At 42.7% G+C, this 22,182-nt stretch overlaps 1 protein-coding gene across 7 annotated transcripts in view; it reads left to right on the forward strand.

Moving 5' to 3' along the window:
• The first annotated feature begins 697 nt into the window (after positions 1 to 697).
• Positions 698 to 22,182, forward strand: part of carmil3 (capping protein regulator and myosin 1 linker 3) — a 149,534-nt gene continuing 128,049 nt past the window's right edge. For 2 of the 7 annotated variants that reach the window (XM_034702400.1, XM_034702403.1), the window contains exons 1-2: positions 698 to 975; positions 8,452 to 8,546. In XM_034702400.1, coding sequence (XP_034558291.1) covers positions 918 to 975; positions 8,452 to 8,546 — 153 coding nt within the window. In that variant the 5' untranslated portion in view covers positions 698 to 917. The remainder of the gene's footprint in view (positions 976 to 8,451; positions 8,547 to 22,182) is intronic. The other 5 variants (XM_034702399.1, XM_034702402.1, XM_034702397.1 and 2 more) reach the window with 4 other exon arrangements.

Here is a 22,182-nt window from a genome sequence, read left to right on the forward strand (position 1 = left end):
ATACAGAATACATACAACAATTACACAAATAAGGAAAATAATAAAATCCAACCCAAATGTAAAAATTAATAAATACAAATAAATAAATGAAATGAAAGGGAGGGGTAGCAGGGAAGTCAAAGATTCAATATGATTTAAGAGAGGGCTCCAAGTCTTATCGAATGTGTTCGAGGAACCATTGAGGGAAAACCTGAGCTTTTTCAAGTCTAATAGACAGTGACAACTCTTTCCCCCATCTGTTATGAGACAGAGGTTGAGGGTGTTTCCATTTGAGGAGTAAATACTAACAATTAAAAAAATATATTTTTTTTTAAAATTGGGTCAATCTGACCCGGAACATAACAGGAGGGTTAAAGGACTCTGAAATCCTTTTTGCAGATGTGTTAGTATAATCTAAGTCCAGCTTTGATGTTGGGTTTTATCTCATGTTTTTTTTGGTGCAAGATTGTAAATAATTGTATCAGAATAAATGGATTTTAAAAACTCTCTCTCTCTCTCTCTCTCTCTCTCTCTCTCTCTCTCTCTCTCTCTCTCTCTCTCTCTTTCATACAATACATTATATATATTCACAACACACTACACTCACCATATATACATTAATCACACACCATATTCATTACATATTATATTCATCCCTCTCTCTCTCTCTCTCTCTCTCTCTCTCTCTCTCTCTCTCCCCCCGCTATCTCTCTCTCTCGTGCTGGAGTGCTGAGTCGGAGGCGCTCCTCGGGTTTTTGCCAGTGCGCAGCGCTGCACCGCTTCACATCACACCGTACGGACTGTTCCTGCGCCCGGAGCACCTGCAGCAGGCGCGGAGGTAAAGAAAACAACCCCCAAAAACCAAAGTGTACTTTGGGGACGTTTGTTCACGGAGGAAGAAGGAGAGAAGGGGCCGGACCGGTGAGGAGGAGCGCACCATGGCTTCAAAGGAGACCTCAGCGGCGGGCTTCGTCAACGTCAGCAGGGAAATCACAGGTGAGCCCCAACGTGACTTTTTTTCGGGGGAAGTCTTGAGGAAGAGGAGAAGCTGTTTAAGAAGCAGTGGGGTAGTTTGTCTTCACTCTGCACGCTCTTTAAATCTTCGCTTTCTAGTGCGTTTCATTTGAAAGGAGTTATCACCGCAGGCGAGCGCAGGAAATGTCTCCCCAGGCAGAACCAGAGTTAATGTCTGTTGAAGCTCGGGGAGATTGTAATCCCATCGATCTCTGAACGGCTGTGTTCACTTTCGGATTGATTTGATATTAAAGATCCGCTGTGAAATGTATCGGACACCAGAGTCCCTGTAGTGCTGTCAGAGTTATTTCAAGTGATACTGCTGTGCATCATGTGTGCGCGTTGTGGCTTTGTGCATTCATTAGGACTTCTCATCTCTTTCTCCCTTCTCTGCGTGTGTGAGCGTGGGAGTTATTGTGCGACTGGGAGCGCTTTGCGTGCAGGCAGGCAAGCAGGCAGCATGGGTTCAGTTGCACACTGGCTCAGCCTCTTCCTGCTGGGAAGGTTTGACAGTAAACACACACATTTCAAAGAGCTGCATGTGTGTATGAGAAGGTGTTCAAGTAGGTGTGTCCCTCACAGATAATTATCCAGACGCAGCGAGTTAAATCCCGCTGTTTACCAGCTCAACCTGTCCAAGCCCCGTCTGTCTGGCCTGCTGATAAGAGTCAGGCTGCATTAGGACATTAGCACACCTGCCAGTGCAGGAGATAAAGTGGAGGGGGCAGATGGGGGTTCATGGGAAGAGAGTGAGTGAGCATATCCATCAAAGTGTCAAAATGACAGTGGGGACATGAGACAGAGGAAAGGAAAGGGTACTGACCCATACTGGTTTATCTCCTTTTCCTCTTCCCCTCTCATGCTTTTCCTCACCCCTCTGGGAGCAGATGTCGAGGTCACACCAGCAGGCCTTGAGGGGGAATCACAGAGTGTGTTAAAAGGTTTAAGCGATTGGGTCTTACCCGGCTTAATGTCAATAACTCTCTGTTTGTCTTGGCTGATCCTCCCTTCGATCTGCCGACGCGATCACCCCCCCCTCCACCCAGTTCCCATCTCATCCCTGCCTCCTCCGTCCTCCCTGCATCCGCCGCTGCTCAATCAAGTGTGAAAGCCGACTTCATGGTTTGTTTCTGGATGTTGAAAGTGAGAATCATGAGTGAGGGAGTTGGGAGATTGTGAAACAGCATGACTCGCTGTTTCTCCATCTGCTGGGCTCACATTTAGCTTGAAATGCGAATAGCACATGCAGCTTGCAGGCATATGTGCGTGCTTGCCAGTCTTGAGGATATAGCTTGACTTTGTGTTTGTGAAGAGCAGGTTGCATTGTGCAGGTTGTTGTTGAGGAGGAGATGTAAATGGAGGGAGGCCTCTGGTGCGGATCACTGAGCTTCAGTGGGGTCAGCCGTGTACTGAGGTGGAGCAGAGGCCTCTAAAGATGGCAGCTCTGGATCTTGTGGTCAGTTCCATTCAAAGGAGCAGGGCTGCCTCTTTCTTTCTTTCCTTCTTTCTTTCTCTGAGGCTAAAAATAACCCAGTTAGGAGTCTTTTCCAGCCAGAGGATACGTTTGTATGCGTCTGTCCTCATGTTTGTGTCTTTATTGCTGTCTCCCGTCCTCATGTCTCTGTGACTGTTCATCTCTGTGTGGCTGACTTTAAAAAATATAATCCACCAGCCTGTCCCTAAGCTGGAAATCAAAGAGAAAACCCAACGATGGCATCATCCAAATCCCTGTGGTGATTTCACTGCGATACGAGGACAATTTCTGATACACAGCTATATTCAAAGACTGAGGAACTGATTTGCGTGGAAGATTTTAGCAAAAGCCCTCAGACACAGGAGTCATTAATCATTTCCATATGACCATGTCCAAAAAATGCCACCCTCTAATGTCCTAAATCCAAGGACAGTGATGCCCAGCTCACTTTACTAGCTAGATTAATTGTATTAGTCGAATGTGCAGTGAGTGAGAGTGAAGAAAACTAAACATACAGTCTCTATGATTTGTGATCACCAACAGGAAAGAGATTTTAGCAGTCGATCGACACAGTGACTGCTCAGCACCTAACCTGCTCAGGAGCAGCGTATGTTCAGGATGAGAGATCAACCTTTACAAAACACTGCAGACTGACTAATCCATTCTCTTACCTCTGGAGGTCTGATTGTGAGAGAGGCTGACAACACACATCCGTCTTGGAGTGCTGGTTTGGCTTAGTGGTTAAAATGCATGTGCATCATTCAGAGGCTGTAGGTCTTGAAATAGACGGTCCGGGGTTTGATTCCAACCTTTGCAGCCCTTTGCGTCATGTTATTTCCGATTCTCTCTCACGTGTCTCTCCAAAGCGGAAACTGTGAGAATTGAAGCCAATGCGGAAGTGTTAAAAACTGCAGTTCCTCGAGTGTCTGCTTGAGGCTGGCTCTGGAAGTACCAGAAACCACATACACACCAATTCAAAAAAGACGATCTTTACAGCAGAAATAAACATGTTTACAGCCTGGTACAAAAAATGAGTGTAGTCTGGATAGCTCATTTATCGATCGGCACAAACTGTACAGTAGGTACTGCCTACTACATACTGCGTTTGAAGGTAGTCTGTTGTATGACTGTTCTGTTCGATCTGTGTTGCAGTACGCTGGGCCAGACGTCACTTAATTTCCGGTTTTGAAACTGCTTCTTTAGCATCCACTTATGATTTAAAATGTTAAGAAGTGGCTTATATGTAATTTAATAATTTTCACAGCACCTAAAAACTGAGTTCGCCCCGTCAAAAAAAGAATAGGAAAGAAAAAGTTGAATGAGCGCTGTGCATTGTGGGAAACAGTAGGGGAGAACGGGGTTGGTTGTCACATGGGTTGGTTGGCACACTCGTTATATCTCGCCACCAGAGGGCACTGTCTCTCAAATTGGGGTATGGACATTTCAAGAATTAGGATCAGAGCTCACCTACAGTCTTCTCTGGAATAAGACAGCTGAACTTGAGGTGAGAGGACTTTTTGTGTTGTTCATGTCAAATTGTAAATATTCAGCTCCTCAGTATTTTTCTTCTAGGCTTTTAAACGATGGGTTTATAACAAAACAAGTGTTACCCACACAGTGTGAGGGGAAAGCTATTGTTTAGATTTTTATTAGCTAGCTAACTACTTCTAGATGGTTGTTAGCCTTGATGCTTGCAAAAAAATCCAGTTGGGGTTGGTCGTCACATTCTCTTTGGGGTTGGTTGTCACATGTCACGCCTAGTAAAGTATTATTCGCCCTATTTGTTTTGTTCTGTATGTTGTTATATAGGCTGGTCTAAAGATGTGTTTCCTGTTCATGTTCCTTGCTCATTCTATGTTAAAATGCATTAAGTTATGTAGGCCTATCACTTGTCAGTGCAATTCAACTTTCAAATTTAGTTCTGCCTTCTTGCCTTTTTAAAAATATTTTTCCCATTGAAATACCATTGCGACAACCAACCCCATAGTGTGTGTGTGACAACCAACCCCATAGTGTGTGACAACCAACCCCATAGTGTGTGACAACCACCCCTGTGATGGGGTTGGTTGTCACAATGTGTCAGATTGTCTTTCATAGTTAATTGTCTCTTTGTTACAATGAGTTGGAAAATGAGAGGGATCCACATTTCAAGCCAACACCTTAAACTTCAATTTAATGTGGGAGTGACTATTGAAAGATGTTTTGATGATGAGCAATCATCAAAACAGTAAAAAGTCTGACAACCAACACCGCTCTCCCCTTCTCAAGGTAGACCGATCTGATGCATACTGTGAAATTTTCCCTAATCAGTAGACATCCGGGGAGTTTTGGCATACTGCAGATTTTGCTCTTGTTCACATACTACTTACTACATACTGAATTTTTTCCAAATCAGTACGTACTGATAGTACAGTAGGTGGTTTTCGAAAACAACCTAAGTTTGGTTGACTTCAGCATATCCAATATGGCTCCCGCCGATGATTGGCTTCAAAACAGCGCTTCAGAAACAGATTGGTGATGTCACAGATAATACGTCCATTTCCTTCTCCGTCCACTGTCATCTCTCTCTCTCTAAAAGGCATTAAAAGACCCAAAACACTTTAGTTTGACTGGTCTGATTATTCTCATGAGAGATGTTTAACTGATATCATCCTACAGCAGAGACTGATCAAAACCCTGAGGACTTCCACTCACAAGATATGACAGAAAGCATGCCATCCACTTTGAACGATCTTTAATTTATATTATCTCATACTGCTCTGTTTTGATACTGTCAGGGCTGCAGCTCCAATAAAATGTCTTAAACTGTTGTCTACCCCACACACATACATCTGAGCAACAAATTACTGAATCAGAATAAACTAAAGCCAATAGACAGCAAATGCAGCCCTGCTTCTATTTAAGGAGAAGTTCTGTAATGCCTTTAATGAGAGGAAAGCAAAGTGGATAGGGTTGGAAACTGGGAACAGAAAATAGGGATGGCATGCAGTGAAGGGCCACAGATCAGAGTTGAAGCTAGGCCGCCAGCTTTGCGTGAGCATCTTAACTGCTGAGCTGAACTGGTGCCCCCGCCCTGTTTACTTCAGTTTGAAACATGTCTGTTTTTATTTTGAAGTTTTCTTTTTGCCTGTTTTAAACAAGACAGCTGGAGAGAGACTGAACATTTGGAGAGAGGTTGGAAGGACACGCAGCAGGGGGTCATTGCCGGTAGCTGAACCAGCAACTGCTGGGACGAGGCTTGTAGCCTACGTACATGGGGTGCATGCTTTAACAGCCAGGCCATACTGGCATCCCAATTGTTTAGTGTGAACTTCATTTTTAGAGTCAAGCCAGTTAAGACAGATAACTAAAAACTAACATGGGTATTAGGGATGGGAATTTCAAGCCAAAATACTATTCTATAATCATTGGCATCTATTCTACGATTATTCAAATAATCTGAACACACGTCCCATTGACAGCCCGTTTGTGTAGCAGTCACATTAACCAGCAGCAGGACGAGGTGCTGCTAGTAGCGGGCACTGACAGCGTCTGTCTCGATCTTTATGTTGGTGTTTCTGTGACGCAGCGTGGCGTTTGTGTTTACATTTCACAGCCATGCTCAGTCCCTGGAAATACATGTGTAGTCGTGTGAGGTTCAGAAACGGAGAAAGTCACCGCGACTGTCGCTAATGTTTTCTTCTTCTTTTGCTATTTAATGCAGTTAGCATTTTTCTTCTTCTGTTAATTAATGCGGTTAGCAAACAGCTTTAAGATGCTAAATAGCCATCGTCTGGCATGGATACAGTATTACAACCACAGACTGTATAAAATATGGACGTAGTACCCGTGACGTCACCCATCTGTTCCTGAGCACTGTTTTGAAGCCAATCGATGGCGGCAGCCATATTGGAAATGCGGAACTCAACCAGGCATAGTGTGACGTAAAGAGGCGGAGTTTGAGCCTCCTAGCCAACAGCTATGTGTTCCTGCCTGTCAGTCAAGTCAGTCATGTCCTTATTTGTACAAAAACTTGTAATCTTAATATCTTCTGAACTGTTTCGTCTTTTTTTAATGGGTGTGTATGTGGTTTCTGGTGTTTCTGCAGCCAGCCTCAAGTGAAGTTGAGTTCTCTATAATGTGTTTTTGTGTTGATATATAAGTAAGAGCTGTAGCCTCAAGCAGACATGAGCCGCTGTCTACAGAGGACTGGTAAACCCAACTTCTATTTTTCTTTAAAACTTTAAACCTCCAGATTTATCTTGAATTTAAAATTTGGGCCTTGAAGTTGAACCCTAAAAACTAAAACTAAAGTCAAATTACACAAAGTTTTCTACATCTTCCTATTTGTCAAGGGACTTAAAGGATCCCCCATCATAGTTCCTCTAAAAGTGCCTGAGCCCCAGGGAATGTTACTGCAGTGGAAATGCAGCATCATACTCCCAAAAAGTTTCTCCAACTCAACAAGAGAGACTTCTAAAACATTCTCAGCGAGGGCCTGAGTCCACTGACAGCATTGTTGCTGGCATCGGCCATTACCTGAACTTCAGAGTGCTTTTCACCGGTACTGTTATGACACATCTGCAAAGAAAGTTAGCAGCAGTTTTAGACCTGGCTCCTTTTGTACCCTTGAACAATGAGTTTGGTTTGGTCTGTTTTATTCTTCACCGACCTCTAACATTGTTTCGGACCAAGCTGATTTCAGAAGTCCCATCACTTCTTGATTTTGATTGGTCTGAGATGGAAGAGTGACATTGATGAGTGATCCATATTATAACCAAGCGGCAACCTCCGGTCTAAAAATATGAGTCCAATGTAGAAGTGCTAACAGCTGCAGTTCATCAAGGATCCGCTTTTTGATTTTTACTCCAAAGCATTCAACAAGAAATGGCTGCCTGACCCTCTGGTGGCCATTCTGGGAGCTACTAGTGACACCACTCTGAACTCTGGCAGGGATAAGTGGGCTGTATATCTTGGTACTATTCTGGCTAAAAAACTTATTTTGAGATTATGGGAGTCTGATGATGTGCCTTCATTTGAGATGTGGCTGAGGGAGCTGGGCGAGACTCTGCATATGGAAAAGCTTAGATTCAAGAATGCAGGAAGGATGAGAGTATTTGATAAGGCCTGGGGACCAGTGCTGAGACATTCAAGGGGTCTGGGGGAGAATGTTGATGTGGGATGAGAGATTAAGAATAACCCTGTAACACTGATGGCTGTGTTCTACCTGTTTTAATCTGTCATTTAATAACTTGAATTTTGTTTCTATTTATTTTTACCCTCTAACGTGAGTCTTGATTTTAGTTTTTTTTTTCTTCTGCCCATTACTATGTACAAAATCCGCTAAATAATATTCATCACTATTACTATGATTGTATGTTCTTTAAGGCTGCTGTTATGTTGTTCCTGGCGTTGTCGGGTTGATACCTACGGGTATTTGTACGAGAGTGTTATAGATCCAACCGGCTGGTTTAGTTACAACACTGACCTTATTAAGCAGACCGGTTGTCAGCCTCATTCAATGAAATCTGCTTTTCAGTCTGTGATGTTATAAAATTCAATAACTGTAAAAGTTGGCGGCTCAGGCTCAGTGGTTGATTTCTATCAATACTTCCTAACAGTTACATTTCATTCTCTCTAATAAAGCAGCTGTATTTCTAATTCTGCTCTGTGTATTTGTTTCAGACAGGTAGTGTTGGCCATACTAACATCATCATGTTGCCTTACACACAAAGGTGTGACCCAGTCACCCATGCATGCAGTGAGGCATAAAGGGATGAAAAAGAAACCTGGTGTTTGTCGTAGCATTGAGAGAAAATCCGACCGTCCCTTCATTCAGGGTTTTCCCTCTAATCATCACCCCGCTGCATATTTCAATTTATTAGTTTCTCCGTTAAAAGCTTTTTACAGCTCTCCCGAGTGCGTCTGAGGACAGCGCTTTTCATTCTGTTATGTGTTTACATTATGTAATTAGCTCTCCTGTTTTATCCCTCTTTTCTCTTCAGAGAGCATCAGAAAGGTGCTGGACAAGCAGGCCATTAAATTTGTGCGAGCCATCAAGCAGGACACGAGGAGCGGCAAAACGGAGGACAGAATCCTGGTGAGAGACGCCAACACCCTCACACACACACCCACCCCTTTCCCCTCCTCCTCCCTCTTCCCCCCTGTCTGCTGTCACACCAGGTCATCTGAAAGAGATAGCCATTGTTAAAGGGAAAGAGTCTGTCCATGCGAGGTGCTGAATATGGAACAAAGAGACACCGGCATCCTCGCCGACGAAATGGGAAATCAATAGACGGTAATTGGGACAAATTGAAAGAGCCATAAGAAGTCACGGATTACGCATCCTGAGACACACAACAGCAGACGTGTTGAGAATCAGGCTTAAGACAGATGCTGCCTAAGAAGAGCCGAGTGGACACCATGCCATGGCCTACTGAGTCCATCCTCAGAGTTTATTAGATGTGGCAGGATGGCCTTAATGCCACAGGCCAGAGTTTGCGTTGTGTGTGTGTGAGCCTGACATGGTGCACGTTCAGGGGCATCAGTTATTGTTGTTTTCCTTTTGAAGGATGAAGCTGTGTGTGTGTGTGTGTGTGTGTGTGTGTGTGTGTGTGTGTGTGTGTGTGCGCGCCAGAGGGTGTGTGGGCAGCCTGTGATGTGTTCGAGGAGCTTGTGTGAGCCAAGGCCACCTCTGTTATTGAGAAATTGTCAGATAGTCAGGCACATTAATGACCGATCAGTTACTCTCTTCCACCTTCTCCTAACAAGCTCATGTCCGCCCCTGAGGGCGACGGAAAGGACACATTGATAAGCCAATCAAAACTATTAATCAGTTCTTGTTTCAGTTTTCTGTCTCTGCTATCATTCCTCCTCCTCCCCACCCTTGCCTCCATCCATCTCCATCATAACCACCCCACCCCTCTATTTTTGTCATCTCGTCTCTTTGTTTCGTCTCCCTCCCTCCTTATCTGTCCATCTCAATTATCCTCCACCACATCATCACCCTTCTCCTCCTCCTCCTCCTCGTCCTTCTCCCTCCTACCATCGCCACCACCAACACCACCAACACGGCACTTGCTTCTCACTTTCTCTCCCTCCGTCTCTCCCCTTCTGCCCTTCCCTCCGTCTTTACTCCAACCTGTAAAAGGGTATTGAGCTCCTCTTTCCATCAGAAGCAATTCAATTAGGTCTCTTGCCTTATGAGAGTTTTTTTTACTATCCAAATGGGCCTTGGCTGCTGCTGCTGCTGCTGCTGCTGCTGCTTCAAATTTCTTCAAGGGAAGGCAGGCGAGATGGATGTTAGCATTCATTCTAGCTCGTTGTCAAGGTCTCCCCTTCTAAAAGGCAATCTTTTCCCTCTAATGGATAAATTTGTTTGGATGAAGGAAGGGTGAACAGATGAGGGAGTTTGTAAATAGACTGTTTGTTTCAGTCTCTCTGGGTATTGTGGACACGATATTCACTCATGCTTGAGAATGTCTTACACGGTAGTTAGAGAAAGTGGAATATTTCAGGGTAGCTTACGAATACGTAGCTGGAATTTTGGTTATTAGAAGAGTCTGAACGCATAGAAGAGGCATTTCGATACCTTCATACTCTCCTGTGGGTCCCCTTTTTTACAGCTGGGGTAGATTTAGCAGGTAAAGATCAAACACAATCAAAACTTTTATCACAATTCATCTGATTTCTTTAGTTTGTTGCATTTTATTTAGATTTAATATCGACTGTATGAAAGTCTTTGTTCTTCATCTTGCTCCCTCTCTTTGCCCCCTTTACCCTCCGGAGACTGCTGGTATCCAGCTGTCTGTGTGTGTTGACTGCACCAGCCATCATGCTGTGACACACACACACACACGCACGCACACATAGCCTGTACCCCCCTAACCCCCCATATCTCAGACAGACATGGGGAGGGCGCAGCATGGCATCCAAACGACACCCAGGGCAATGCATTGGGGAGCATCACCATGCATGTTTGCATGAAGGCCGACATGCACAAAACCCACATACATGTTTACACACAAAAACCAAGAGTACAGCTTGACATGTGCAGGAGGCATCTACGCAGACACGCAAGGTTCAGTGCATCCGAAGTTGCCTGCGTACACACTCTTACGGCCATTATTAGATCACCCTGTTTGAAGATTAGAGCGAAGTCAGAAAACAAAGCATCTTCAAAGGCAAAGAGGGAGTGTGAGAGAGAGAGAGACGGGGGGAGGGTAGGGGGGTGGTGGATGGGTGTGATGGAAGACTATGCGAGGGCACCCCACAAGAGAAAAGCGAAGGGAGGAATGAGGGAGAAGAGGGAGGGAGTGGAGAGGAGAGGAAATCTCTGCTGTGTTGTGATGCCCCAGTTGCCGATTTGGTTCTTCCGCCACTTATTTATCGTGATCAGTCGCTCTGCTTTCTCCTCAGTGGACTCTGTGGTCCCCTAGCTCCCACCTAATAATGGGCCTATTACTGGATGAGATTGCCACTGTTTGACAGTCCCGAGCACACTCGGGTGCCTCAGACACTTATTTCCACTTAGATTCTGTGGTTCCTTTAGGTCCCGCTCACGAGTCTGGCGTTGGTCTTGGAGGGGGGTTTGAGGTTGAGTTGGCGGTGCTGTGTTTAAGGATCTGATTGTGGTTGCGTGCTCAGTGGGCATGTTTGTTTAAGGATATTCACATCAGGGCTGTTACTTAGAAAGTTGGTGAAGTAATAAATGTGTACGAATGATTTGCGGTCGGCGATCCATTCAAAGTTGATTTTATTTCTCGCACAAATCATTTTCAAGTCATTTATGAACAAACCTATTTATTTACTTTACTGCTCTCTACTTTATTGTGGCCACCCAGAGAAAAAAGACAATTGCATTGATTCTCTCACTGCTTGAATCCCTCTGGCACACAAAATATGTACTTTCCTATTCAGCTGAATTTTGCTGTGAGCTGTGAGTCTTATTCAGTATAGATATGAGGGATGCATGGCATGGATCTTTATGCACAGATACTGTAAATGAGCTGTTCCTGATGGCTGATACTGACAAAACTACTCATGTTTATTATTGTAAACATTTTTGTGTTATATAACGTGTAGTTAATATGCGCCTGAGGGTCAGAGAGGCTTTCAGTGGATATCAAAAGTCTACACACACTTGTTAAAATGCCAGGTTTTGTGATGTAAAAAAATTGAGACCAAGATCAATCATGTCAGAACTTTCTCCACCTTTAATGTGACCTATAACGTGAACAATTCCATTTAAAAAAAAAAGAATAATAATAACGTGGTTGCATAAGTGTACACACCCTTTAACTAACAATTGTTTGAAGCACCTTTTGATTTTATTACAGCCCTCTGTTTTTTTTGTAGGACTCTGTTAGCATGGCACATCTTGACATGGCAATATTTGCCCATTCTTCTTTACCAAAAAGCTCCAAATCCATCAGACAGTGAGGGCATCTCCTGTGCACAGCCCTCTTCAGACCACCCCACTGATATTCAACTGGATTCAGGTCTGGACTCTGGCTGGGCCATTCCAAAACTTTAATCTTCTTCTGGTGAAGCCATTTTTTACTTGATTTGGATGTCTGCTTTGGTTTGTTGTCTTGTTGAAGGTGAAATTCCTCATCATCTTCATCTTTTAACAGAGGCCTGGAGGTTTTGTGTTAAAACTGACTGGTATTTGTAACATTGTTCATACTTCCCTTCACCTTGACTAAGGCCGTGGTTCCAGCTGAAGAAAAACAGCCCCCCCCAAAAACAGGGGTGTGTAGACTTTTGATATCTACTGTATGTGTTCATATTCTATACTTACTGAGTTTAACTAATAAAAAGACAACAGCTCTGACTCTTTAAATGTTACTTTTTTTCCTACTGCAGACCTGAGCCCTCCTGTGCATGCAGTAACATCTTTTTCATATTTGAGTCTTCATTCAGCATCTGAGCAATCAATCTTAGCACACTCACTGGACTGACGCCAGAAGTCCATGATGGTGGTACAAATGATGTCACACACAAGCAGTGGTGACTTGAGATGCTGATGCAAATGAGCCATTTTCAGGTGAAACCCTAGGTCTTCTTCTCCAGACGGAGGTGGGTCATCGAGTGCTTTGAATTCAGTGGTTTTGTCATTAGTGTTGTAGCTTTTGGGTTGTCTCTGGTAAACTTTCTACAGTTCTGAAATTGGCTTCACAGCACTCAACCGTTTTATTGGTGCTAATGCTAGCTGAGGCTACTTCTGCTTCTTATTCCTTCCGTGCGTGTATGCTGAGATAACAGCTTTTCAGAGAACTTATGTGACTTGTATTAGAACATAGAGCCAGGTTTATACTTCTGCGTCAACTCTAGGTAGCAGTTGCTGATGCAGACTTGAGCAATACATATTTGTGCGTTGAGGTGTCGTGCAGCAATAATAGAATAGAGAGGAGACTTCGGAGGAGATTAAATACAAGGTCAATGGACCGCGATTCTTGAAGTACTGTAAATGCAGGAAATACAATGCAGTTGAGGGACCGATAACAGGGCTTGCAGTCTGTGTCGATTTGACACAGTTACATTTAGGTCTCTGCGTTGGTACGGGGGCTATGAAGACCTACCTCGTAGGTTACGCCGTCGATTTGTCGTAGAAGTATAAGGTAAAGGTAAACGTACTTTATTAACCTCATGGGGGAAATTCAATTTTTCCACTCATGTTCTTTTTTCCTGTTCATGCTATACACACATAGTTTGATATATACACATACAAACATGCTATGTGCATGCACTAATGGAGAGGTATCAGAGTGAGGTTGGGGTTTCAGTGCCTTGCTCAAGGGCACCTCAGCATTGCCCAGGCAAATGAACTAACACCTCTCCAGTCCACTTGCCAAACTTTGTCCATACTGGGAGTTTAGCCGGCGGCCCTCCAGTACCCAAGCCAAGTCCCTATGAACTGAGCTACTGCCACCCCAATATACCAGGCTTATGACTTTTCCTCCTCGAATACTTGCTGCACATTTTACAAATTGCACTCCTGTTATCCTCCTGAAGCTGAAAAATATACACACAAATTGTTCTCTCTCTTGACAGCTTGTTGTGGCTGCGATTGCAGAGAAGATCTATATTTAATAGCGGGTTACATACCCCACAAACTGTCAGAATGTGAAGGTTTGTTAAACAAATCAAAGCAACTGTTATGAGTTGTTTCTATCAGTTAATATTGTACTCTCAATATTATAACTCCCCTAGTGTACCCACCCCAGTGATCAGAGTCAGGAATGTATCTCCACAATAGTTGTCATGACTGAATGATGAATTTCACTGAGATTATCAGCATCACCACCTCTACTTTCTAACTTCTAGTAAAAGTAAACCTAAATATATTACTGCAACGTCTGTCCATGATGAAAAGATCTCTTTCTAAAGTTTGCAGTGCATCCTGGGAACTTTTGGGTGCATAATACAGTTTAGATTAGAGGTGCAACTAATGGCCAACATTTCATTTCACAATTTTTTCAAGCAAAATGCCGAACATTGTTTGTTCCAGCTTATTAAATGTGAGAATCTGCTACTTTCCTCTCTGGCTCTACGACAAAAGAAGCAATTTGAAGACATCACTTTGTACTCTGGAATCTTTCATGAGCATTTCGCAAATTTTTGGCATTTTAAAAGCTGAACAATTCTTTGATTTATTGTCAAAAAATTCAGCTGAAATTCAGATTCAGCTGATAAAACTGAAAGTTGAAGCCCTACATAATAGTTCAAGAGACATCCCAGCTGAAAATGCTCTATTAAAGCTTTAGTATCACATGTTGTGAACTTTTTAATACACTCTTGATATAAACTGTCACCATGTTATTGTGCCAACTTCTGTCTTTTCTGTACATTGCACTGCAGAATGTGTCTCCTGTGTTATCTTTATGGATCCCTTCAGTGCTTTAATTGACAGACTGTAGATCCCTCCTGAGACACACTGCTATTTGTGTGCTAAGTGCTGCAAATAGAACCTCATTTGACTTCACATTTGTTGAAGTTGGGAGTTAATACCATGCCTGGTGTGGCTGCATGTGCCGGCTAACTGAGTGTTCTGGGACAAAATAAAAATGAGCAGATAAAAAGGAGTGTAGAGCTCATCATGTTTAGGATCTGCCTCATGTTTGTGTCTCATCAACATCTATCTTTGAGATTTCTTCCTTCCATGTGTCCTAAATGTAACTCCATGAATCTCATTGGCCACGGTTACATGATGTTTTTTTAATACAGAATTAATAATTCAGAATTTAATAATTTGGAATTGAAGTATTCTCCTTCACGTTTACATGGAAATACAGTGTTTCCCCTACCATTATACTGGGGGATTTACATGACGGGATGTCATTATGCTCATCTGCTCTCTGTATCGCATGGCAGAGTTACGCCCAATGATACGATAAATGTTCGTTAACAACTTGTTTTTTCAAGACGAAATCGAGACTATGACGAGCTTAAGTGCATCACTGATAATATAAACTCGGATGAAAACTTATGAAGGACCGTCAGACATTAACAACTCATATTTCTCCTGCTGTGCTTCTAATCTTTAGAAATTAAAGTTATGCATTCCTGTGACAGGCTGAGTTATTATCTGAGGGGCTCAGTGTTAGCTTGGTCTCTACCTGCAGCAGGTGTGCTGTGTGAACCAGTCTCCTCTTCATTGAGGATTTTTACCCCCGGTGTGCGTTAGTGACAAAGACACAACCGGGGGACGTCTGTTTACTATTTGACTTTTCACGTTTTTGCCGCTCTCACCATAAAAAGCTCCGTGTCTAGAGCTTGATTTAATCCAGTTTGGTGAAACATCAGACACATTTAGTAAGTTTGGATCAACTCCTTGGCATCAAAGAGTGCCATGAGCTGACTGTCACTGCAGGTGCATTCAGGGACCGTAGTTAAAGTGCAATGCTGACCTGTATTTTGCATTCATGGCATTTTTATTTGAATCAATAAAATGAGATATAGTGGTCACATGAAGAAATTTTTTCTTTTGACTTTTTTGCAGGCTAGATTATTTAACTTAGGATATTACAAAAGCAAACGTGTTAAAAGAGTGAAATGTTGACGATTTTAAAACCCTGATACCGATATCTGATTTATTTATTTGCATTAATTATTTATAGATGGATAGATAGATTGGCTGTAAACCTAGGGGAAACACTGAAATAGTAACTCCGAATTGAGGTTTACATGGAAAACACGTTTAATGGTCTTTATTCAATTCCTCTTGAGGTCTGGGGGTTGGGAAGGGTTCTGATTGGACAGGGGCGGGCGTGACATATTTCCGTCTACAGGAAGAAAACAGACTTTTATTTTCAATTTCAACATGGAAGACCACACAAGTGACAAGTCCCTCGATTAACTTGAACACTACAGGTTTAAGAATGTCCACATTTTTATGCTTCCATCCATCAACTCATTTCATGATATCCATTTCTTCTAAGGCTCCTATTAAATAAATAGTCTCGGCTCGAGTCCAACGCTTGCTTCGGGCGGCCATCCTGGAATATGTACCTGCCAGCACTTAATATGTGCATCATCACGACAGGACAAGGGAACGAGCATGCGCAGAACAACCTGAATTAATTTAAAGCAGAATGAACGTTTACACGATCAAGGAATTATTCAATTCAGATTTAAAATCAGAATAAAACCAGCCACTTACTTTGGATTTAAGTTAAGTAATTCGGAATGGTCATTTTCATTCAGAATATGTGTTTACAAGGTAATTTTTAATCTTTTTAAAGAGGATTTAATTTTTATTTTGAATTAAAGAGGAATTAAAAGTCTCATGTAAACGCAGCCATTGTCTTGCAGTTATCTTTGCTTGTTAGATTAATTTTGTTGCTGTTGTCTCATTTGAGCTCCTCAGGGTTTTTTACACCCTTATTTAAATGGATTGTTTTACTCCATCTTTTCACTCTTCATGTTTTTAATTATTGAATTTCATCACTCTTTGGAATTGGTAAATTGCTTCTGTTATTTAGAGGTCTTAACAACATCGCTGGGAGATGCTTAACAGATCAGTCCAGACCCCTGTGTAATGCAGTGGTGGGTAGTCCAAGCACATGCAGTTAAAACTCCTATAATAGACCACTGATATTAAAGTGGCACTAAGATTTTCCACATCAAGTTGAGTTACTCATCATGAGTAGATTCTTGTCCGCCTGTAAAAACACTTTCATGGTTTCTGTTCAGGGAGCTCCTCAAAGGTCCCTGATAATGTAATCCGTGTTGTTATCTTAGCCCGAGTTTGCAGACTCAGAATATTAAATGGAGGCATGCTTGACAAATAGAGGCTCACAGAGTGAAAGAGAGGTACATAAATCCATGGAAGTGTAAGGACTGGAGTCAGTGTTGGCTGTTTATTTCTATGAAAGCTGCTTAGTGCTACATCTGTCTGAAACAGTTTGAATAAATTACCTGGATCTACTGGATGACACGACGCAGAGGAACAGAGCCAGAGCAGAGAGTTTCCTTTCACCTTGCCTCCTAACTGCTTTTGGATTGAGATTGAAAATCTGAGCCAGTACTGATTACAATATTAAAATTACAATGAAGCCAATTCAGATATCAATCCCTTTGTAAATAAATTGTTGTTTGTTTTGTTTTTGTTGACATAAATTATCCCATCTGTGCCATGGACCGAAATTAACCTTGGGTAATCTCATTCTAAAAACATTAGTGAACATTATGCGGTCTATTTTTAGATTGTTATTTTGGAGCTTTTAAGCTGTTATGGAGAGGACAGAGCAGTGGGTAGAGGAGGGAACTCTGAGGAGAGAGTGGGGAGTGCCATGGGTCAGAATCAAACCTGGGCCGCCGACTGTAGCCCTTTGTAGCCTCTGTACACGGGGCACGTGTTACTGATCCAAACCAGTGCCCCCACTATGCTGTCTTTGAGTGAACTCAGATTCAGTTGTACACATTTACAGAAAAGAAAATGTAATGTCAATCAATCAATCCATCAATCTTTATTTGTATAGCGCCAAATCACAACAAACTCTCTCAAGATGCTTACATGGAGCAGGTCTAGACGGGGGAAAAGGGGGGAAGGGGGTGCGATGGGATCCCAGTGTGTCAGTGCGCCAGTTCCCCCGGCAGTCTCAGCCTATAGCAGCATAACTAATAGCTGGTCCAAGCCTGATCCAGCTCTAACTATAAGCTTTTTCAAGAAGTAAAGTTTTAAGCCTAATCTTAAAAGTAGAGAGGGTGTCTGCCTCCCAGACCCTGACTGGTAGATGATTCCAAAGGAGAGGGGCCTGATAACTGAGGGTTCTACCTCCTATACAACTTTTAGAGACTTAGGTACGACAAGCAAGCCTGCATGGTTGGAGCGTAGTGTTCTAGAGGGGTAATAAGGCACTATGAGCTCTTTAAGATACAAAGATGTCTGACCACTAAGAGCTTTGTAGGTCAGAAGAAGGATTTTAAATTCTATTCTAGATTTGATTCGATAATGTAACCTCCTTTTTTTTCCAAGACTGCTTCCAAAGCCTCTTTAGCTGCATTACAATCGCAAAACTCTCAAAGAAGCATTTTTGTGTTCCTACACGGCACAACAAATGCCCTCTTTCATGAATACTTAAATACTGTTCTGTTACACATCAAGTTTAGAGCAGGCTAAAACCTTGGGCGTACTAGCTTTGAGATCATTGAACTGCTGCATCACAAAAGACACAGTCTATCAGCTCCTGCACACAGTGGATGCTACATTATGCATGTTACAAGGCTGATATTTGTCAACCTGGCAGATGTCTATAGATAAAGACACCCACCAAGATATCGATGCATCCTTACTCTGAAGTTATTAATCTAGAGAGGAGTTACTCAGCTGTTCGTACCAGGAAAAAAGAATCACCTGTTTCTTCAGAGTGAAGTGGTGATTTTGAAGTTAACTAAATCTTTACATTTCAACACATGTGAGCTGACAGACAGACTGTACCCCCATACATAAGAGCAATAACTGAAATATGGAAGAACAAGTGAACGGCAAAATAGAGAGAGAAGCAGAATCCAATCTGTCTTTGGCCCTGCCTCAAACACCAATACATTTACACACTTTCCTCTTTATATAATCTACAAGTCAGTTTATCATCTATTATTACTCCCAGAAATGTAGCTTCTGACACTCATTCAATGTTAACACCATTTATAACCAAGCTTATATTTGATCATCCTTTTTTATATCACCAAAAATCATAAACTTTGTTTTATTCCATTTCATGGATAACTTATTTCCATCAAACAACCTCTTCAGCTTGACTATTCGGCACACTATAGTATCTCTAATTGACTTTTAGTCCTTGAAATCCTTGAAAAATATTAGTGTCATTTACAAACATGGGATATAAGGGTGGATTTTGCACTTGCATTTACAGTACCAGTCAAAAGTTTGGAAACAACTTCTAATTCAATGACTTTTATTTATTTTAATTATTTGAAACACTGCAGATTAATACTGAAGGCATCAGAACTATGAAATAACATATCTGGAATTATTTAATTAACAAAAAAGTGTTAAACAAAGCAGAATATGTTTTATATTTTAGATTCTGTAAAGTAGCCCCCTTTATCCTTCATGACAGCTTTGCACACTCTTGGTATTCTCACAGTCTGCTTCATGAAGTGGTCTCCTGGAATGGTTTCTAATTAACATGAGCCTTGTCAAGAGTTCATTTGTAGAATGACTTGCCTTCTTAATGTGTTTGAGACCATCAGTTGTGTTGTTCAGAGGTAGGGTTAGTACACAATGGATAGCCCTATTTGACTACTGTTGTAATCCATATTATGGCAAAACCATATTATTTCATAGTTTTGATGTCTTCAGTATTAATCTACAATGTTGAAAATAATTAAAATAAATAAAAACCATTGAATGAGAAGGTGTGTCCAAACTTTTGACCGGTAGTCTTCATAGGTTTTTTTTCTTTTTATCAATGAGTGCATGCATTTCTGCTGTCATTCATTTTTGCCAGCTGTCCCAAACAAGCTCTGTGTTATTTCATTTGAAGATCTGTCCTTTTAAGACCACTTAAAGCTAAAAAAAATTAATGTTTTGAGTGCTTGAGCCTCTGTTTTTTTTGTCAGAAATAAACTGACCTCCGGTGGTTGACGGCGTGCTGTACAGTCGTGAGTCATGTCCAATACATTTGTTTGAAATCCAAGATTTAAGAGTTATGTGTCAAGCGTCACTGGTTAAAACCCTTTCTAAAGAAATTTTTGTTAAAGCACAAAGAGCTTGATACTAGCGGTCAATTTTGAACACAAACCTGGAGCTGCATCAGTCACAGTCCAAACAGCTTTCTGGCATTTATCACTTAACCCACTCTCCATAATAAAGCAGGATGAAGAGTGGAGGAAAGGATGTTTTTACTCTCAAGGTCCCGTTTTTTTATTCACAGCTGGGGACTTTTTAGTCATCATTGTGCCTGTTTTAGACAGCTGAGCCTGCAGGACAATGAATACATGATCACAAAGCTGAACAGAAATGTGCCAATTTTTGAACACTCTCCTTTGAACTACTTGTTTTCCAAGCAACACAAATCAGGCTTGGTTGTAAACAAAGTCAAAAGCATAACGCGCTCACTGAATTACGTAATCAAAATGTGCATTTGAAATGGTGAAAGTGGGCCCTGCTTTCAGCTCAGACGACGCTTTGTGGCAGAGAGACTCCAGCTGTGCGTTGGACTGTGATAAAAAGCCAAACACAAAGCGGCGAGAGCACAGACGGATCGTGCTAGCAGCAAAAATCTGAAATTCTCTCAGCCTCTTAACAACACTTCCATGTTTTTGAGTAATATGCTTGCGTAATGGTGAACATTACCACTGCATCATCCACTATTTTCCTTTCATGGCTTTTCGCTGTGAGAGGCTCAGCTCCGAGTCATTTTCTCTGCGAGCGTTCAGGATTTAGCATCTGATCTGCGTGGCGAGAGCTCGGTGCTGTAATTAGGAGTGCGCTTTCTTTTGATTATCATAACACATGTTGGTAGCCTATGGCGGAGGAGCTCTGAAGTGTGACTGCTGACCTTCCCTCATCCCCCACGAGTAGAGTGAAGAGTGTGTGTGGGATAGTGTGTGTGTGTGTGTGTGTGTGGTTCAGAGAGGAAACTCAAAGTATCTGTGCGTCTGTTTTATCTCTCCGTCCTATTCGTTTTCTCTCTTCCCTTTGCTCCCTCGCTCTCATTGTCCTCGTCTCCCTCCTCATCAAATTGGCCTCTCCCACACTCACTTCTTGTCATCCCCCACTCTCACATTTGCTTACTCTTTTTTTTCTTCTCCCCTCTTAGTCCTTCATCCCATCTCCTACTCCCATCTCGATTAGAGCCCTGCGACCCCTTTCCCATTATCCCTCCTCATTGAAGATCTCCTTCGGGTTTCAGACGGCTCTCTGTGCCATCTCTTTGATTTAGAAGCAGTGGGTTTTCTTTTTTTTATGAGAAAATCTGGAACAAGACGTCTTTTTTGGAGCTCTCCGTTTTCTCCTCTTATTTGGCACCATCCTTCTCTCTTTCTCTCTCTCTCTCTCTCTCTCTCTCTCTCTCTCTCTCTCTCTTTCAGCCACTCTAAAGTCCACTTATAGAGCAAGACCTGAGGCATCTGCGCTCTCAGACCCCTGTCTGTCACTCGCAAGAACACACACACAGGCACACACGCGTTCACACTCATATACACACTTGCATGCACATAAGCTGACAGATTGACTGATGGCAGGGTTGTGTTCTTGTGATGCTGGGTTAACTTGAGTGACGGTGGCTGAGTGTGTGTGTGTGTGTGTGTGTGTGTGTGTGTGTGTGTGTGTGTGTGTGTGTGTGTGTGTGTGTGTGTGTGTGTGTGACAACCAGAGAGAGGGAGGGCCGAGTGTAGTCTAAAGCCAGCTTAGCAAACTATTGTGCATCATCATACGTGCAAAAACTGGATGTGTGTGTGTGTGTGTGTGTGTGTGTGTGTGTGTGTGTGTGTGTGTGTGTGTGTGTGTGTGTGTGTGTGTGTGTGTGTGTGTGTGTGTGTGTGTGTGTGTGTGTGTGTGTGTTCTAGCATGTCCGACTAATGCTAACGTCTGTATGGGAATGTTTCTGATTTTGTGCTGTGTGTGTGTGTGTGTGTGTGTGTGTGTGTGTGTGTGTGTGTGTGTGTGTGTGTGTGTGTTTTAAAATGCCCTTGTGGTTGAGCCAGAAATACCGCAGGCGGCCAAATCTGGCACTGATCCTTGGCTTGTTCCCTCTGAGGCAGTGCTACACACACACACACACACACACACACACACACACACACACACACACACACACACACACACACACACACACACACACACACACACACACACACACAAACACACGACACACTCTTTGATTTGCACCATCTCGTTTGAAGTGTGAGACCCAGAGCCTGGCAGCTTATGATTAATATAAGCCCCCGCCCTCTGCCCCTTTCATCCGGGTCTGCATGCAAACGCACTGCGACCCACAAAGCGATACATTTGTTGTTCTTATGCATGTACTATACTGTACGCAGACCCTCTCTGCATGACACACACTCCCACTCACGCCTTCCAGGGTTAAACAGCTGGTTGGCTCTTTGAACTAGAGCTTCTGTCAATCTGCAGCCACAGCAAGGGCACCTCTGTGGCCCCACATCCTATCATCGTCTTCCCAGTCCTTTCCTCTCCTCACTTACTCGCCGCCGTCTCTGATCGTCACCTGCTGTGTCCTCGGCTGACCAGGTTCAGAAAATGT

The sequence above is a fragment of the Notolabrus celidotus genome, chromosome 15 (genome assembly GCF_009762535.1).
Source record: "Notolabrus celidotus isolate fNotCel1 chromosome 15, fNotCel1.pri, whole genome shotgun sequence".
Lineage (NCBI taxonomy): Eukaryota > Metazoa > Chordata > Actinopteri > Labriformes > Labridae > Notolabrus > Notolabrus celidotus.